At 37.2% G+C, this 13,404-nt stretch overlaps 1 protein-coding gene across 6 annotated transcripts in view; it reads right to left on the bottom strand.

Moving 5' to 3' along the window:
- The window catches only part of KLHL13 (kelch like family member 13), a 198,818-nt gene that overhangs the window by 41,464 nt on the left and 143,950 nt on the right, over positions 1 to 13,404 (bottom strand). For all 6 annotated transcript variants that reach the window (XM_003918183.3, XM_003918178.4, XM_021932577.2 and 3 more), the window contains one exon: positions 6,827 to 6,968. In XM_003918183.3, the coding sequence (XP_003918232.1) occupies positions 6,827 to 6,968 (142 nt within the window). The remainder of the gene's footprint in view (positions 1 to 6,826; positions 6,969 to 13,404) is intronic.

Here is a 13,404-nt window from a genome sequence, read left to right as displayed (position 1 = left end):
CATACTTTTCCTGTTTGACCCCTTATTCTCTCTTTCCATAACTTGAAAAATCAACAAGTAAACCATTTATACAGCTTTTTTTTGAGCACCTTAAAAATCTATCCTCAGATATATAACAAACAAAAATAGTCAAAGACTCGTTTTCATATATTGGAGGATTAGAGGGATTTTTTTTTTTATACTTTAAGTTCTGGGATACATGTGCAGAACATGCAGGTTTGTTACATAGGTATACACGTGCCATGGTGGTTTGTTGCACCCATCAACCCATCATCTACATTAGGTATTTCTCCTAATGCTATGCCTCCCCTAGCCCCCCACCCCCTGACAGGCCCTGGTGTGTGACGTTCCCCTCCCTGTGTCCATGTGTTCTCATTGTTCAACTTCCACTTATGAGTGAGAACATGTGGTGTTTGGTTTTCTCTTCTTGTGTTACTTTGCTGAGAATGATGGTTTCCAGCTTCATCCATGTCCTTGCAAAGGACATGAACTCATCCTTTTAATGGCTGCGTATTATTCCATGGTGTCTATGTGCCACATTTTGTTTATCCAGTCTATCATTGATGGGCATGTGGGTTGGTTACAAGTCTTTGCTACTGCGAACAGTGCTGCAATAAACATACATGTGCATGTATCTTTATAGTAGAATGATTTATAAATTCTTTGGGTATATACCCAGTAATGGGATTGTGGGTCAAATGGTATTTCCGGTTCTAGATCCTTGACGAATCACCACACTGTCTTCCACAATGGTTGAACTAATTTATACACCCACCAACAGAGTAAAAGTGTTCCTATTTCTCCACATCCTCTCCAGCATCTGTTGTTTCCTGACTTTTTAATGATCAACATTCTAACTGGCATGAGATGGTACACAATCTCACAATATACAATCATGTCACCTGCAAACAGAGACAATTTAACTTCCTCTCTTCCTATTTGAGTAAACTTTATTTCTTTCTCTCACCTGATTGCCCTGGCCAGAACTTCCAATACTATGTTGAATAGGAGTGGTGATACCATCTCTGTGGTTTTGATTTGCATTTCTCTAATGACCAGTAATCCTGAGCTTTTTTTCATATATTTGTTGGCCACATAAATGTCTTTTTTTGAGAAGTGTCTGTTCATATCCTTCACACACTTTTTGATGGGGTGGTTTGTTTTTTTCTTGTAAATTTGTTTAAGTTCTTTGTAGATTCTGGATATTAGCCCTTTGTATGATGGATAGATTGCAAAAATTTTCTCCCATTCTGTAGGATTTCTGTGCACTCTAATGATAGTTTCTTTTGGTGTGCAGAAGCTCTTTAGTTTAATTAGATCCCATTTGTCAGTTTTGGCTTTTGTTGCCATTGCTTTTGGTGTGTTAGTCATCAAGTCTTTGCCGATGCCTATGTCCTGAATGGTATTGCCTAGGTTTTCTTCTAGGATTTTTATAGTTTTAGGTCTTACATTTAAGTCTTTAATCCATCTTGAGTTAATTTTTGTATAAGGTGTAAGGAAGGGGTCCAGTTTCAGTTTTCTGCATATGGCTAGCCAATTTTCCCAACACCATTTATTAAATAGGGAATCCTTTCCCCATTGCTTGTTTTTGTCAGGTTGAACAAAGATCAGACAGTTGTAGAAGCATGGCATTACATCTGAAGCCTCTGTTCTGTTCCATTGGTCTATATATCTGTTTTGGTACCAGTATCATGCTGTTTTGGTTACTGTAACATTGTAGTATAGTTTGAAGTCAGGTAGTGGGATGCCTCCAGCTTTGTTCTTTTTGCTTAGGATTGTCTTGGCTGCACGGGCTCTTTTTTGGTTCCATACGAAATTTAAAGTAGTTTTTTTTTTTTTCTAATTCTGAGAAGAAAGTCAATGGTAGCTTGATGGGGATAGCATTGAATCTATAAATTATGTTGGGTAGTATGTCCATTTTCATGATACTGATTCTTCCTATCCATGAGCACAGAATGTTTTTCCATTTGTTTGTGTCCTCTCTTATTTCCTTGAGCAGCAGTTTGTAGTTCTCCTTGAAGAGGTCCTCCACACCCCTTGTAAGTTGGATTCCTAGGCATTTTACTCTCTTTGTAGCAATTGTGAATGGGAGTTCACTCATGATTTGGCTCTCTCTTTGTCTATTATTGGTGTATAGGGATGCTCGAAATTTTTGCACATTGATTTTGTATCCTGAGACTGCTGAAGTTGCTTATCAGCTTAAGGAGATTTTGGGCTGAGATGATGGGATTTTCTAAATATACAATCATGTCATCTGCAAACAGACAATTTAACTTCCTCTCTTCCTATTTGAAAAAACTTTATATCTTTCTCTTGCCTGATTGCCCTCGCCAGAACTTCCAATACTACGTTGAATAGGAGTAGCGAGAGATGGCATCCTCGTCTTGTGCCAGTTTTCAAAGGGAATGCTTCCAGCTTTTGCCCATTCAGTATGATATTGGCTGTGGGTTTGTCATAAATAGCTCTTATTATTTTGAGATATGTTACATCAATACCTAGTTTATTGAGTGTTTGCAGGATGAAGGTGTGTTGAATTTTGTCGAAGGCCTTTTCTGCATCTATTGAGAAAATCATGTGGTTTTTGTCATTGGTTCTGTTTACGTGATGGATTACATTTTATTGAGGATTTTTGCATCTATGTTGATCGGCCTGAAATTTTCTTTTTGTGTGTGTGTGTCTCTGCCAGGTTTCGGTATCAGGATGATGCTGGCCTCATAAAATGAGTTAGGGAATATTCCGTCTTTTTCTATTGTTTGGAATAGTTTCAGAAGGAATGGTATCAGCTCTTCTTCGTACCTCTGGTAGAATTTGGCTGTGAATCCATCTGGTCCTGGGCTTTTTTTGGTTGGTAGGCTATTAATTACTGCCTCAATTTCAGAACTTGTTATTGGTCTATTCAGGGATTCGACTTCTTCCTGGTTTAGTCTTGAGAGGGTGTATGTGTCTAGGAATTTACCCATTTCTTCTAGATTTTCTAGATTATTTGCATAGAGGTGTTTGTAGTATTCTCTGATGGTAGTCTATTTCTGTGGGATCAGTGGTGACATCCCCTTTATCATTTCTTATTGTGTCTATTTCATTCTTCTCTCTTTTTTCTTTGTTAGTCTGGCTAGAGGTCTATCTATTTTGTTGATCTTTTCAAAAAACCAGCTCCTGGATTCATTGAGATATTGAAGTGTTCTTCGTGTCTCCATCTCCTTCAGTTCTACTCTGATCTTAGTTATTTCTTGTCTTCTGCTAGGTTTTGAATTTGTTTGCTCTTGCTTCTCTAGTTCTTTTAATTGTGATGTTAGGGTGTCAATTTTAGATCTTTCCTGCTTTCTCTTGTGGGCATTTAGTACTATAAATTTCCCTCTATGCATTGCTTTAAACGTGTCCCAGAGGTTCTGGTATGTTGTGTCTTTGCTCTCATTGGTTTCAAACAACTTATTTATTTCTGCCTTCATTTCGTTATATACCCAGTAGTCATTCAGGAGCAGGTTGTTCAGTTTCCCTGTATTTGTACGGTTTTGAGTGAGTTTCTTAATCCTGAGTTCTACTTTAATTGCACTGTGGTCTCAGAGACTGTTTGTTATGATTTCTGTTCTTTTACATTTACTGAGGAGTGTTTCACTTCCAATTATGTGGTCTGTTTTACAATAAGTGTAATGTGGTGCTGAGAAGAATGTATATTCTGTTCATTTGGGATGGAGAGTTCTGTAGATGTCTATTAGGTCTGCTTGGTGCAGAGCTGAGTTCAAGTCCTGAATATCCTTGTTAATTTTCTGTCTCATGAATCTGTCTAATATTGTCAGTGGGGTGCTAAAATGTCCCACTATTATTGTGTGGGAGTCTAAGTCTCTTTATACATCTCCAAGAACTTGCTTAATGAATCTGGGTGCTCCTGTATTAGGTGCATATATATTTAGGATAGTGAGCTCTTCTTGTTGCATTGATCCCTTTACTATTATGTAATGCCCTTCTTTGTCTTTTTTGATCTTTGTTGATTTAAAGTCTGTTTTATCAGAGACTAGGATTGCAACCCCTGCTTGTTTTTTGTTTTCCATTCGCTTGGTAAATATTCTATCCCTTTATTTTGAGCCTATGTGTGTCTTTGCATGTGAGATGGGTCTCCTGAATACAGCACACTGATGGGTCTTGACTCTATCCAATTTGCCAGTCTGTGCCTTTTAATTGGGGCATTTAGCCTGTTTACATTTAAGGTTAATATTGTTATGTGTGAATTTGATCCTGTCATTATGATGCTAGCTAATTATTTTGCCCCTTTATTGATGCAGTTTCTTCATAGTGTCAATGACCTTTACAATTTGGTATGTTTTTGCAGTGGTTAGTACCGGTTATTTAGTGCTTCCTTCAAGAGCTCTTGTAAGGCAGGCCTGGTAGTGACAAAAACCTCTCAACATTTTCTTGTCTGTAAAGGATTTTGTTTATCCTTTGTTTATGAAGCTTAGTTTGGCTGGATATGAAATTCTGGGTTGAAAATTCTTTTGCTTAAGAATGTTGAATATTGATCCCCACTCTTCTGCCTTGTAGGGTTTCTGCAGAGAGATCTGATGTTAGTCTGAAGGGCTTCCCTTTGTGGGTAACCCGACCTTTCTCTCTGGCTGCCCTTAACATTTTTTCCTTCATTTCAACCTTGGTGAATCTGATGATTATGTGTCTTGGGGTTGCTCTTCTTGAGGAGTATCTTTGTGGCATTCTCTGTATTTCCTGAATTTGAATGTTGGCCTGTCTTGCTAGGTTGGGGAAGTTCTCCTGCAGAATACCTTGAAGAGTATTTTCCAACTTTGTTCCATTCTCCCCGTCAATTTCAGGTACACCAATCTAACTTAGTTTTGGTCTTTTCACATAGTCCCATATTTCTTGGAGGCTTTGTTTGTTTCTTTTCATTCTTTTTTCTCTGATCTTGTCTTCTCACTTTATTTCATTAAGTTGATCTTCAATCTCTGATATTCTTTCTTCTGCTTGATCAATTCGGCTATTGATACTTTTGTATGCTTCACAAAGTTCTCGTGCTGTGTTTTCAGCTCCATCAGGTCATTTATGTTCTTCTCTAAACTGGTTATTCTAGTTAGCAATTCCTATAAACTTTTTTCAAGGTTCTTAGCTTCCTTGCATCGGGTTAGAAAATGCTCCTTTAGCTCGGAAGAGTTTGTTACTACCCACCTTCTGAAGTCTACTTCTGTCAGTTTGTCAAACTTATTCTCTGTCCAGTTTTGTTCCCTTGCTGGCGAGGCATTGTGATCCTTTGGAGGGGAAAAGGCGTTCTGGTTTTTGGAATTTTCAGCCTTTTTGTGTTGGTTTTTCCTCACCTTTGTGGATTTATCTACCTTTGGTCTTTAATGTTGGTGACTTTCAGATGAAGTTTCTGTGTGGATGTCATTTTTGTTGATGTTGATGCTACTCCTTTCTTCTGTTTGTTAGCTTTCCTTCTAACAGTCAGGCCCCTCTGCTGCAGATCTGCTGGAGGTGCTAGAGGTCCACACCAGACCCTGTTTGGCTGGGTATCACCAGCAGAGGCTCAGTTGGAAATGTAGAAATCACCCACCTTCTGCATTGATCTAGCCAGAAACTGCAGACCAGAGCTGTTCTATTTGGCCATCTTCCCTTTTCCCTACACAGCTTCAAGATGCCAGGAGATGGAAAGATTTTCATTTCTGACTCTCAAATATCTATTGATGATACCCACAGGACAATGAACCTTAGATAGACCTCAGCTCCAATTAGAAACTGAAATACTGGGGAAATGGGATTTTACTGAATTCAAAGATTGAAACTAGAAGGAAATTTAGAGGTATGCTAGTCAAAAGTCACATTTTGGAGAAAAAGAAAATTAAATCTGGTGAAATTACATTTAAACATAGAGGATGCACAGCAAGTTTAAACCTTGTCCCTCATTATATTATATTCTATATACAGCTTTACTATAATGGTTCTTGATCAGGGATATGCATGAAATCCATCTGGGGAGATTTCTTTTAAATATGCATTTAGAAAGACATATTTTCATTATCTTACTAAGAGTAGTAAGAGGATAGTTGTATCTTTATAACTATAAAAGATAGTTATAATTTAACTATCTTTAGAAGACATTAATGGACATCCAGTATCATATTGCCCTCTAATTCAGCAACGCCCACAGAAGTCGGAAAATGTCCACAAAGGTCAGAAGTACTTAGGCTTCTAATCCCTGTGCTAAGTAGTTCCAGATTGCTGTGTTTCATGTTCTTTTGGCTTTCTACTGTGTTTCTGTCCCCTGCTTTGATTTTAGTTATTACTTATTGTATGTATCAGAGGGTTTGTATCCAGCAGTCCTAACCTCTACTCCCACAGGTACTACTACCAATGTGAGTTGGGGCACCAAATAAATACAATCTTTAGAACCATTACAAAGATGATAGTAAAACAGGCTGTGAATGAGGAACTAGAAAATTCAGTGTAGGGACCCTGTAATACTTACTTTGACTGCTATGGAATGAAATCAGATATGGTATTCTGTAAGAAAGTGGCATACTGGCAAAACGTCCTTTACACAAACCAAACAAAAAAATTGACTCTGAGGATTTTTTAACCTCAGGAATGTGTGCATTCCTCCACCAAGATTTCTCTCCTGGTTAGTTTTTGTCTTTGTTTCTTTATTTAATAAACTTCATTTTTTATAGCAGTTTTGGGTTCACAGCAAAACTGAGCAAAAAATAGTTACCATATATTTCCTATTCACACATACACACCCACAACCCCCCCACTTCTGACATCCTGCACCACAAAATCCATGGTGGGTTTTTTAAAGCTACGTAAATACTACCAAAGAGACAGCTTAAATTACCTGTAACACCACAGAACTGTGGGTATTGCTGGTAAAGATGCGTGTAGGTCCTGCCTTGGAAGACTGCAAATGGGATGAGAGGCCCATTTCACTGCCTCCAAGGGACAATTTCATGTGTTGGTCTTCCTCTTCCACAAGAGATCTGAAAGTTTTTTTACATAAGAAAGAAGGGGAAATTAAAACTTGTAAAATTTACAATGAGATCATTTAGAAAAAAAATCAATCACTATTGCAATCATATGACCATGCAATATGGTGAATATTGTTTCACTATATTATATGCTTGTATCACTCTTTATCTTAGAAGAAATGTATATTTGTAAAATGCTTTCCAAGTACAGAAAATACAGATGATAACTGAGAAATCAACTTAAAAGGTGGTTCAAAATTATAGTCACAGAGTTTTTAGAGGCCACAGTAATTACTGTTGATATTTTACTATTTAGATAGCAATGCCATCAAATTGTGTTGCATATAGTTAAAATTAATTTGGAACACCTAATTCTGAAAAGATAAAAATAATAGCTACCATTTGTTGAATAGTCATTATATAGCAGGTACTTGCCAATAATTTTATACACAGACTAAAGAAGGGTCAGAAACCACTTACCTGGGGTCAAAATGTTATTAAAGTGGTTGGCCCATGGTTTGAATCTAGGTCTAGTCTGATTCCCACTCCAAACCCCCATTAATAAAAGTAAAAGATTAGTTGTGATATATTAATGCATTACTTTCTCTTCTGTTATTAGTAATAGTTCCAGTCAACCTCAACTGAACAAAATTTTTCACATGAAATAATTTCTTTTTCTAACAGTATCTCTCACTTACCAGTTTGGGATTTTTTGTTTTGTTTTGTTTTGTTTTGTTTTTGTTTTTGTTTTGTTTTTTTTTTGAGATGGAGTCTCACTCTGTCGCCCAGGCTGGAGTGCAGTGGCCGGATCTCAGCTCACTGCAAGCTCCGCCTCCCGGGTTTATGCCATTCTCCTGCCTTAGCCTCCCGAGTAGCTGGGACTACAGGCGCCCGCCACCTCGCCCGGCTAGTTTTTTGTATTTTTTAGTAGAGACGGGGTTTCACCATGTTAGCCAGGATGGTCTCGATCTCCTGACCTTGTGATCCACCCGTCTCGGCCTCCCAAAGTGCTGGGATTACAGGCTTGAGCCACCGCGCCCGGCCGGGATTGTTAAATAGCTACAATCTAGTCACATGTCCACCTTTTCAAAGGAATGAATACTAAAAATATAAATACAGACAATTCTGTATTTGCATATATTGCAGTAATAATATTTTCAAGGGGCATAATTAAGAGGGAGGAGAAACTTAGTCAATAGGTCACTTAGTTGCAAAAAGAATATGACAATACATTTGGCAGTTTAAAAATCTCAGTTAGTACCCTACAACTTATAGTATAATAATAAAAAAAAAAAAAAAAAAATTTAAAAGCTCCATGCTAAGTCCACCAATATGTGACATACTGAAAGGAACAATTAAAGAATGAAAATATACCCTAAAAAAAAAAAAAAGAATACACCTGGCAGTCCTATAATCTCAGTTAGGTTATACTAAAAATGGGCCATTATTAACAACCTTTCATCATTTTGTAGAAGAGATCTTGTGTTTCTCCATAGGTATACATTGCTAAAACAGTCTCTGGATCACCTGCCTAAGAGTGGGGAGCCCGGCCGGGCGCGGTGGCTCAAGCCTGTAATCCCAGCACTTTGGGAGGCCGAGATGGGCGGATCACGAGGTCAGGAGATCGAGACCATCCTGGCTAACACGGTGAAACCCCGTCTCTACTAAGAAATACAAAAAATAGCCGGGCGAGGTGGCGGGCGCCTGTAGTCCCAGCTACTCAGGAGGCTGAGGCCGGAGAATGGCGTGAACCCGGGAGGCGGAGCTTGCAGTGAGCTGAGATCCGGCCACTGCACTCCAGCCTGGGCTACAGAACGAGACTCCGTCTCAAAAAAAAAAAAAAAAAAAAAAAAAGAGTGGGGAGCCCATGGCTCATGAATTTGGTTCTGCATTCATAATATAGACTGCTAAAAAGACTGCTAAAGTAGACATTAGGAAAAAAGGAGAGCAGATTTTCAAGCGCTGGAACGCTTCATCTTTTCTATAATTTCCTCAATTTTGGATTATTTGCTTTTCTAACTGTCTAATTGAGCTATCCAATATCAGAAAGGTTTCACCTTTTTTTCCTATGATACCTATAACCCCAAGTTGATCAGTTTTAACAAGAAAAAGACTATACTAAAGATTCTACTTTTTGAATTATGACAACAACCAAGTGGTTTTAAGTCTTGCAATAATTAGCGAAAATTCTGGCTTTAAGGGTGACATCAATTCTTCTTAATGATATTAGAGCCATAGTATAACCAAAAATGAATTAATAATACATAACCATGTTTAGTTCAATTCTGATAGATATTTAATAAAGAAGAGAATTTAAGTAAGATTTTAAAAAGCATAAAAGAAAATGGATATAGCCTTCCACCAGAGCATCAGAAATAGCTTTAAAGAGAATTAAGTTATATTTATGATATATAGCACACACACACACACACTTTTAAACAACTTTTGTGGACAGGCATTTAAAATTACAGAATCAATTGGAAAAGTCAGAAATTGATTGATGGTGACTGGTATCCCTAACCAGAAAATGTCTATTCATCCAGATTATATTAATAGGATATTCAAGCAGACTGTTTTATTAGTTTCTGTATTCCCTGCACAGAGCCTGGCATGAGAGACTTAATATATGTCCTCTGAATGAATACAGAATCTTCTTTCTGTAGATCATTCCAAAGACATTTCTTTATTATGCAGTGCTTAAATGACCATCAATTTTATAAAACCATCAATTCTTATAAAACCACAGATGTAAAAGAGATAGGAGTAAAGCTGAATTCACATTGCCAAAATGACATATGCTGGAAATTGCTTTTTTGAGTAAACTACACATAACAACTTGTTTACTTTGTCATTTGTCTCTTGCTCTTAAAAACAGAAAGCAAAAAGTGAAAATGCAGCCCTTTCTTGCCAATATAATATACTTGCCTTTTTAATTAATTACTTCAAAAGCTGAAGAAACCTGGACTAAAATTATCTTTTTCATGATGTTTTATCAGTATCTTCTGACTTTTTAACATTCAAAACACTCCCTACTAATTTCTGCATTGGTAACAGTACATGCCATGTTAACCTTCTTAGCAGATTCAATATTCCCATCTATCTCCCCTTTATTAAGTTTATTGATTGAAAGTGAAGCACACTGCTCTTCAACATTGCAAAGAGGTAACACTTCTCTGCAAACCTCAAGCCACAATTATATCAATCTATACTTAAAGGAATGATTATCTGAGTAATGCCAAGAAAAAAAAATAACAGTTTTTAATCTGATGTTTTTTCAACTCATACGGTTAAATACAATATACATACAAGTCATTCCCAATGTGGGCAGGGGGAGCAGGAGGCATTTTGCCCCTCCTCCCACCCCCATGATTCGTAATGTCTACAGACATTTTTCACTGTCACAACTGGGGATGCTGCTAAACATCTTACAAAACACAGGACAGTTCTCTAGGTCAAAGCTGTTCTCAGGCAAAAAAGTCAAGTGCCAAAGGTGAGAAATCCTAATATAGAGGAATTTACTGTCTCGTGAAAATTTTTCTCAAGCAATTTCATGACTTAATAATTTCCCCATCATAGGGTTGAATCCATGAGGTAATGCTAGCAATATGAAACACAGCAGGATTATTAATTACCACTAATTCTTCCAAGGCTACCTAACAGAGTACCTCTGCTCTCCACAGGTCTATCAGTTTGAAAATTCAAGTCTAAGAATAAATAAGTAGATAATGGCTTTGAAGTTTATAAGAAAATTATGCAGCAAAGCTTTTGTTTTACATAAGCCCATGTAAGAATAATAATTTCCTAAATCTGCATAAAACAGTTGTTATTTGGATCCACTTTTACATGTTAAGTTAGAATCTGGCAAATTCTGTCTAAATAGTCCCATTTCACCAACCCTATAAAATTATTCATGGGAGAGACTATATTAACCAATTTTGTTTCTCAACATTAAATCTCTCTTTTCCCTACAATATTATAGTCTGTATATTGCTTGCATGCCACCCCCGGCCTACCCCATCACCACAGCACACATCTTATTCTTGAAACAATGGCCAACCATAAACCTCAAGAGCAATCTTTCACAAAGAATCGCTCAACCGTGCTTGCTCAAAGAAAACAACTACTTTTTTGATGAGTATTAGCTTAGAGATGGAGGCACTGTCTGATCATTTTACTGAAAGCCTTGTAAACGTGGTCAAACCAAACATACACAGACTGTGGCATTTCTCTGCACTGCATTTAAAGACAAAGGGAAAAAAAGTCTCAGCCATTGTCATATGTTAACAAAGGGCTGCCAACATTGTAATCTTGCCTCGAAATGTCCACATATTTAAAATTACCCGAAGGGAAACATGTAAGTGATATGAGCACACAATTCACAAAGATCAAGGTACAAATGGTTAGCAGATAGAAAAATGTTCAACCTCATCAGTATTCCAGAATATGCAAATTAACACAAAGATTCTATCTTTAAACTTGCAAAATTATCAGAGTACAAGATATACTCTCAAAATTGCTAGTGCAAACATGTAATAAACTCCTACTACTGTCTGCATAGAATTGTTCATCCAAATGGATTTTTTCAAAGGAAATTTAAAACTCGCTAAATGGACAAATGTGGTTTTTTTAATAGCAAGCAACATGACAATGAAGAATTGTGTCCTGGTATCTATGTCCTGGTAGGTAGGCCACAGCAAGAGTGTTCTGCTGATCTGATTTAAATGTGTTTTCTTCAATGAATCCCTCTGTAGAGGTTTAATTTGGAAGAAGTTCTATAGAAAACCATGTACTCTTATAATTCATTATAGTAAACATGTTTGTTGGAATGCTATATGGGGAAGGAGAAAGCACCTCTTAATTGCATCATTTGGCTCAAAATCTACAAATAATCTTCCAATGCTCCTCAATCTCCATACCTAAATAAATCCCATGAAAATCCACTGAAACCAGTACCATTGTGTTTAAAAAATAAGATATCATCTTGATAAATTATAAAATATGTACCTCAATTTCTTGGTTTCTACCATTGCAAATAGCAGTTCATGTTATACAGAAACCCAGGTGTGGTCAAATTTCATTGTCAAGGAAAAGGGAACATTTTAGTGCTTCTTGAAATTATTATCATGAAAACACAATAAAAACACTTAATTTTTCTTGGTAGAGAGGTTATGTGTGCTAACTCATGCATTGGTACATTAATGTCTAGCTCACATCAAATAAAAAGCCACATCTTCATACTGCTATGAATAAAAGATTGTCCTCTACACTTTCCTGTACTATTTGTAATTTCTGAGGGGAAAAAAGAAGAATTAGAGAAAAGCTAGAAAGGTAGAAGTATATGAACAACACTTTTCTATTTAGTTCCCTCATTTGTTTCATAGTGCTTCACTTGCCATCATTTCATTACCAAAAAAGGTTAAATCTAACAATATATTCTAAAAATTCAATTTCACTGCAACAAAAGAATGAAAGTCCCAGGCCGGGCATGGTGGCTCACGCCGGTAATCCCAGCACTTTGGGAGGCCAAGGCGGGCAGATCACCTGAGGTCAGGAGTTCGAGACCAGCCCAGACAATATGGTAAAACCCCGTCTCCACTAAAAACACAAAAATTAGCCGTGCACAGTGGCAGGCGCCTGTAATCCTAGCTACTCAGGAGGCTGAGACAGGGGAATTGCTTGAACCTGGGCAGGGGAAGGTGCAGTGAGCCGAGACGGCGCCACTGCACTCCAGCCTGGGTGACACAGTGAAACTCCGCCTAAAAAAAAAGTCTCTTGCATTAGTGTCAAAAGTATAACATAGATATTTGAAGTTCCCAGATTAATAATATTACCTTAACTAAAGTTAGTGTCAGTGGGTTGGTACACAGGAACAATAACAATAACAAAACAAAATGAAAACAAAAACAAGAAAGCTATGAATGGTTTAACAATACAACAAAACAGGTTGGTTAATCAAGGCACTGACTATCCACTACCCAATCCCCAGGAAAATAAAATACATATTGCTCACATTCACAATTTAAAAAGAAAATCAAGAAAACGGTTTTCTTCAAAGTACTTTCCATCCATTTGCTTTTCTGCTCTGAAACAGAGAAGTGTCTGCTAGCAGCAGCATTTGCTAAATGAAACATTTCTTGTGATAAAGTTGCATGGCAGGTGGAGAAGAAATTTCACCACCTGTTCTCATACTCATTTGAATTTCAGGGCTAAATCTGTCAAGGTATTTCCTTCCACCCTTGAGAAATAAATTAAAAACTTAAGATGGTAGAAGCCATTTCCCATTGGCTTTTCAAGATAGAGTCAAAGTATTCATACTGCATTGAATTTTAAAGATATTAATAGCTTTTCTACTCCTCTCTTTCTCCACATTTCCCAAACAAAAGCCGAATGATATCACACAAGTTTGAGTGTACACATACTCAACTTTCATTACGAAGAAAAGGAACAT

Source organism: Papio anubis, chromosome X, assembly GCF_008728515.1.
Source record: "Papio anubis isolate 15944 chromosome X, Panubis1.0, whole genome shotgun sequence".
Lineage (NCBI taxonomy): Eukaryota > Metazoa > Chordata > Mammalia > Primates > Cercopithecidae > Papio > Papio anubis.
The sequence above is the reverse complement of the archived record's forward strand: the minus strand, read 5'-3'. Positions and strand labels throughout refer to the sequence as shown.